General features: G+C 39.7%; 1 protein-coding gene across 1 annotated transcript; it reads left to right on the top strand.

Annotated features, from left to right (window-relative positions):
• The first annotated feature begins 769 nt into the window (after positions 1 to 769).
• Positions 770 to 3,607, top strand: LOC142388811 (extracellular calcium-sensing receptor-like). Its single transcript, XM_075474371.1, has 5 exons — positions 770 to 1,039; positions 1,130 to 1,918; positions 2,109 to 2,339; positions 2,441 to 2,564; positions 2,694 to 3,607. The coding sequence occupies exons 1-5, from the start codon at positions 803 to 805 to the stop codon at positions 3,605 to 3,607; spliced, it is 2,295 nt and encodes a 764-aa protein (XP_075330486.1). The 5' UTR covers positions 770 to 802.
• The last annotated feature ends 2,771 nt before the right edge of the window (positions 3,608 to 6,378 follow it).

Below are 6,378 nucleotides of genomic sequence, written 5' to 3'. Positions count from 1 at the left end.
ATCCCTGTTCCACCAGCCTCAGGTTTTGCAGGCATCCTGCCTTGGAGGGACTGTCTTGCCTCCATGTCTCCACGGGGGACATGGAGGCAAGACAGTCTGCCATCCTGGGGTTCTGAAGATGTCCTGCCAGCCCCACCCTTTCAATATTTTTTGACAAATAGTAGAGTCTTAAAAATGAGACTTTATTTTCCTGCATGTCAGTGAGCAGGATCTGTTCCTCGCATGAAAAACAAAACAAAACAAATTAGTAAAACAAACAAAAAAAACCACAAAAACAAATTGTCCTTTTCAGAATTCTAAATGTGCTCACATTGCCTGGGGATATTTACAATTGCAAGGAGAAAACTATAAAGGTCAGCTCTGTGGTCACAGTTGCTTCAGTAAAGGAGGAGGGTGTTACATGATGACTTGGATCACAATCATCTTACTAAGTCTTCTGGCAAGGATGAAGTCTGAAAACCAGACCTGCAAACTGATGGGCCAGACAGGGTTTATGGAATTTTCTAAAGAAGGTGATTTAGTTATTGGAGGCGTTTTCACTATAAGTTATACGACACTGATAGATTATGGCTACCAGGCATTACCATATTCATACTGCAAAGGGTAAGTGAATATCCTCAAATATGTAACATTTGTAAAGTTGTCACACATATAAATACATATCTTACAAAAGTGCTTTTTGTGTGCTATTGTGTTGTAAAATCAAAAGTAATGATAATATATTTAGATTTTATATTACTATGTCAACACTTTACGCAACGTTTGCAGCTGGATCAACAGGGAATTGAAGTTTGCCAGGACAATGATATTTACTGTGGAGGAGATCAACAGAGATAATGTGCTTCTCCCTGGTGTAAGTCTGGGATATAAGGTGTATAATGGCTGTGGGAGTGAAAATGCAATTCGAGCAGCTCTAGAATCTGTAAATGGAGATGATTCACAGGGCTGTAGTGGTCAGACTCTGGCTGTTATAGGTCACTCAACATCTGGAGTGAGTGACGGCATAAACAGCATACTCAGTGCACTATCGGTTCCACAGGTAAGGATGTTTTTTTCTTATCTCAATATTTAAAAATTCATACAGTTGTGCTGTGTACATGTCATTTATTTATCTATTTTTCATTCTAAGCTGAGCCACCTGTCAACCTGCGCCTGTTTGAGTGACAAAACACGGTACCCTACGTTCTTCAGAACTGTGCCAAGTGACCGTTTCCAAAGCACTGCTCTGGTGCAGCTTATGAAATACTTTGACTGGCGCTGGGTGGGGATTGTATTTTCCTTCGGCGTATATGCAGATACAGGTACAGCTAACTTTGTGAAGGAAGCAGAAAAGGAGGGGATTTGTGTTGAATATAGATTGGTTTACGATAATACACGTCAACATGAGTTGGATGTTATCGTAGAGGCACTGAGGAAATCCTCGTCAAAGGTCGTGCTGATGTTTATGTCCTCGTTATACGCCAAATCATTTCTGTCGAAAATGGAGAATTTTAACATCACCGGAAAGCAGTGGGTTGGCAGTGAATCTTGGATCACACAAACAGACCTGGCCTCACCTGAGAGAAAGCACATTTTACAAGGGGCAATGGGCTTTGCCCTCCCTCAAGCATCCATACCAGGTCTTGGGGAATTCCTCCTCAGTTTGAAACCCTCTGATGAACCACAGAGTGTGATAATTAAAGCTTTATGGGACAAATTCTTTGGCTGCAGCTTCTCTCCATCAAATTCCTCTACCATGTGCACTGGTATGGAGGATTTACAGACAGTCTCAAATTATTACATGGATGTGACACGTTTCACAGCAGAGAATAATGTATACAAGGCTGTGTACTCTGTAGCATATGCCCTTCATGCATTACTGCAATGTCAGAATGGCTTAAATCCTACCACTGGAAAACCCTGTGTAAACAAAGATGAAGTACAGCCTACATTAGTGAGTATGAACACATTTATATTGCCATAGTGTATATATTATTTTGTATTTTCATCGTTTCTGGTTCATTTAAACAAAAAATATATCGATCTGAGGCAACTATGCATATATGTCTTGATGGACATGTTTTTATTAGGTTAAATAAATGTAAAATATGCTGAATGTCTCTCTGTAGGTGTTTGAGCACCTGAAATATGTGAACTTCACAACAAAGAATGGGGCCAAGATTTTCTTTGATGAAAATGGTGACTCGGTGGCCCAATATGACCTGGTGAACTGGCAGATGAAAAGAGACGGCTCTGTTGAAATAAAAATTGTTGGTGGATATGATGATTCCCTACTTGCAGGGAAGAAATTCAGCCTAAAAAAAGATGCCAAAATAGTTTGGGGAGGCAACACTGAAGAGGTCATTTTTGTAATATTATGTAACTCTCTGTCACAGCTGAGTGACACCCAATATTTTCTTTGAATTACTGAGTTTTAACATCCTGTGTTTTGCATGATCAGATGCCGAGGTCTATTTGCAGAGAACCGTGTCCTCCAGGGACTCAAAAGGCATTAAACAAGAACAAGCCTGTGTGCTGCTTCGATTGCTTTGAATGCCCTGAAGGAGCAGTTAGTAATCAGACAAGTGAGTAAGAATTTCATATAAAACTCATTCTGGCACACTGCTGTAAAAAATATATGAAAAGCTAGATCTAAGTATAAAGCTTAACTTTATCTTATCTTATGGTTGTCTACATCTTATTATCTTACACAGATTCTCCAGACAGTTTGATCTGTCCGCCTGAATCTTGGCACAATGAAAAGAGAGACCAGTGTATTCCAAAACCAACTGAATACCTTTCCTACAATGAGGTCATGGGAGCACTTCTAACTGGATTTGGTGTGATTGGAGTGTTTCTATCCCTTCTGATATCAACAATATTTTTTACTCATAAGGAGACTCCCATTGTAAGATCCAACAACTCTGAGCTGAGCTTCCTGCTGCTGTTTTCATTAAAACTGTGTTTCCTGTGTTCCCTGACCTTCATTGGTCGGCCCACTAAATGGTCCTGCATGCTGCGACACACTGCATTCAGCATCACTTTTGTCCTCTGCATTTCTTGTATTTTGGGGAAAACACTTATGGTCTTAATTGCCTTCAGGGCAACACTTCCAGGCAGTAATGTGATGAAATGGTTTGGGCCTGTGCAGCAGAGGCTCAGTGTTCTGAGTTCCACCCTCATACAGGTTGTTATTTGTATACTTTGGCTCACAATAAACCCTCCATTCCCCAATCTGAACATGCACTACTATAAAGACAGGATCATTTTAGAGTGTGCTCTGGGTTCAGCTGTGGGATTCTGGGCTGTGCTGGGTTATATTGGACTTCTCGCTGTCTTGTGTTTTATATTTGCTTTTCTTGCTAGGAAGCTGCCTGACAGCTTTAATGAGGCCAAACTGATCACATTCAGCATGCTGATACTCTGTTCAGTCTGGATCGCATTTATCCCAGCATATGTTAGCTCTCCAGGGAAATTCACTGTAGCTGTGGAGATATTTGCAATTCTGGCCTCCAGTTTTGGTTTGCTAATTAGCATTTTTGCTCCAAAGTGCTATGTCATTATATTCAGGCCAGAACAAAACTGTAAAAAACACATAATGGGAAAAATACCACCAAAAACACTTTAGTTATGAATTTAAAAGGGATGTCTTAAAGTAGTTGCCCTAATGTTTGTGCAAATTAAAGAAATCTACAGCATAGTCTAACAGAAACTGTAGCTGCAAAGGCCATTGCTGTAAATATCTGTGACATGTTGAATAAATTGAAAACTCTGAAAGGTTTTAATCCTCATAGTAAGATTTTTGTGTTTTATTTTATTTGCATTCCCTAATTAATTATAATGAAATTCAAAATATCTTCGCTTTCAAGAAATAGAGAGGTAATTAAAGTGAAGAGAATACTAAATCCATAGTTGTAAATGGCTACCACCAAATAGTCCTAGCAACACAGTGAACATTATTATGCGGAACAGGAAATGGATTGGTGAAATTACACAAAAAAAGTACAACACAAAGATAATATAATAGCATCTCTAATATCATCTTTGACTGCCACATAAGTCACACAAATGTCAACAGCGAATGTCACAGTGCCTTTTCTTAATAGTCTAAAGTATAAAGACAAATGTGTATTCTCAATAAGGAAATAATGTCAAACAAAGTTGAAGTAAAGGCAGAGTGTGTATTTTGTTAAGTCATTTGCTGGACAGTTTTATCATTAAATTTTTTGTTTCACATTTGAATAAAGCTTACCATTCATACAGGCCAAGCACTTATGTACTGTTTTTTTTATTATATAGTAAAATATTAAGTGGGTTAAGTGAAGCACTGTTGTGCAAGGTACTTATTTCAATCTTTTTAAGCATGTTGAATCAAGTGCTATGCAGGTCTAACTAGGTTAAGGGTGATAAGGACATTAAAAGATTTACCCTTAATCGGTCAAATATCTTCGTTTTATCTAGAATCTTTTTTTTTTCTTGTTTTCTGAAATGTAATCTTTAAAGATTAAGTGATATTTTATCCTGGTCATTTGGACACTCTTTTAAAGCTTTAAAAATATTTTTACATGCACCGCACACATATCAACATCATTTTATGACAACTCTCTAAATTTGCCATGCTTCATAGACTCAATATTCGATGAGTCATAAGCCCCTTTCACACTGCGACCCGCTTGCACCTTCGACCCGCGTCGAGCAATGTGAACGCTTGGCGTGTTGGTAACCCGTGTCGCCTGAAGCCGAGTTCAGGGGGCGTTGCCTAGTGGCAGAGCGTCACACGAAACACATAAAATGCTGTGCGTGTACAATGACGTAGGCACAAGCCATGTGTCGGAGGTAGGGTTAAATACACCTTGAGGACTCGTTTTTGCAATTGTATATGCAGTTCATGGAGATGTTATTTTACGGGGTGTGGATGGTTACAACGTGGGATGCCGCCGAAGAACATATGCGGAGAATACAAGAGCACTATAGTCCCCGAAATGTGGCGGTAAATAACGTCCTCTGCTCGGGGGCTGAGGAGCTCGCGGACCTCCTTGTCTCCCCAGTAGGCCATATTAAAAAATGTCTCGAACTTGATGTAGGCTAAAACAGAGTAAAACATGTCCTCACCTGTCGCTGTTGTTCTGAATCAGCTGTCCATTTTGTCTTTTAAACTCCTCACGTCACGCCACGTCCGACCCGCGTCGATTGCGTTCACACCAAACTCGGCTCGGCAAAAAGACTAGGGTCCGACGCGGGTCGAAAGGCGAGTCGAGTTGACGCGGCAGACCGGGTCGGCAGTGTGAACGCAACAGCGGACACGCTAAATTCGCAAATTAAACGCGGGTTATTCGTCAGTGTGAATGGGGCTATAGATACAGTTCATACATGGTCAAAAGATGCATTATGTGATGTATGATGAAACGGATCAAAGTGTTTTAATTGGTACTGTAAATTCTATTCCTTACACATAACCTTCATAAATCTCGATGAACATGAAATTGAGGGCACGCGCGCGGGACATTTACTCTTTGTTCCTCCAAAGATGAATATGCAAAGTATTATAACACACCCCTCCTATCACCCATTGTTCAATTAAAAAAAAAAAAAAAAGCAAAAAAGCAAATGATAAGTGTGAGACCTAAGTGCTGATTACAGAGGTAGAAGCCAGAAAAAATTTATAAAAATGTACAACACAGATGCTATAATTGAAGACTGACATTTAAATGGATATGAAGAAAAGGACATATCAGCAGAGTGTGGCTAATGGCACACGATGAGTGGATGGCTGCTTTTCAAAATTTTGAACAGTAAGCAGGGTGGACACAGTAAAACGATGTAAATATATTCAATACCATACCACAAACTGATCCACGTCAGGCAAAGCCGAAGATAAAAGGAGGGGGTAACCATCAGAGTACGACTGTGCTCTCTCATGGGTACCTGTTGTGTCCTGAGCACCTATAGAAGCTGAGTTGTCTGTTCAATTTTATAAATTCTGTGCTGGGGTCACAAAACAAAATTATTAATGCTATGATTTAGATTTGTTAAAAGTTGAAGAGAATAAATTATGTAATTGGTGACATGAGTTGAGGATTAAAGGAACTTGATAAGATTACTTGCTCCGAGTGTCACGACCTGAGACACAGTTCAGATGGACTCAATAGCACGACTCAGTGAGGTAATCCAAAAGGTATTTATTTTCCAGAAAAAAACAAAGACAAAAGGATGACAAAAATAATTCAAACTTAGAATGCACTCACGCTTGACATTAACTTGGTTCGGGACAGAACAAGACAAACTGACAACCAGACAAAGGGAGACAAAGACTATTTGAACATGTGGTAAAGGGACACAGGTGGAACCAATCAGGGGCGGGGTTGACAATCACAATGAGGGAAAGTACACAAAGGAAGG

Source organism: Odontesthes bonariensis, chromosome 9, assembly GCF_027942865.1.
Source record: "Odontesthes bonariensis isolate fOdoBon6 chromosome 9, fOdoBon6.hap1, whole genome shotgun sequence".
NCBI classification, from domain to species: Eukaryota; Metazoa; Chordata; class Actinopteri; order Atheriniformes; family Atherinopsidae; genus Odontesthes; species Odontesthes bonariensis.
Note: the sequence above shows the minus strand (reverse complement) of the source record. Positions and strands in the feature narration are given on the sequence as shown.

Coding starts and splice junctions, on each gene's coding strand:
- LOC142388811 (XM_075474371.1), top strand. CDS start 803: ATGATATTTACTGTGGAGGAGATCAACAGAGATAATGTGCTTCTCCCT. Junction 1,040..1,129: donor GTGCACTATCGGTTCCACAG/GTAAGGATGTTT, acceptor TTTCATTCTAAG/CTGAGCCACCTGTCAACCTG. Junction 2,340..2,440: donor GGGGAGGCAACACTGAAGAG/GTCATTTTTGTA, acceptor TTGCATGATCAG/ATGCCGAGGTCTATTTGCAG.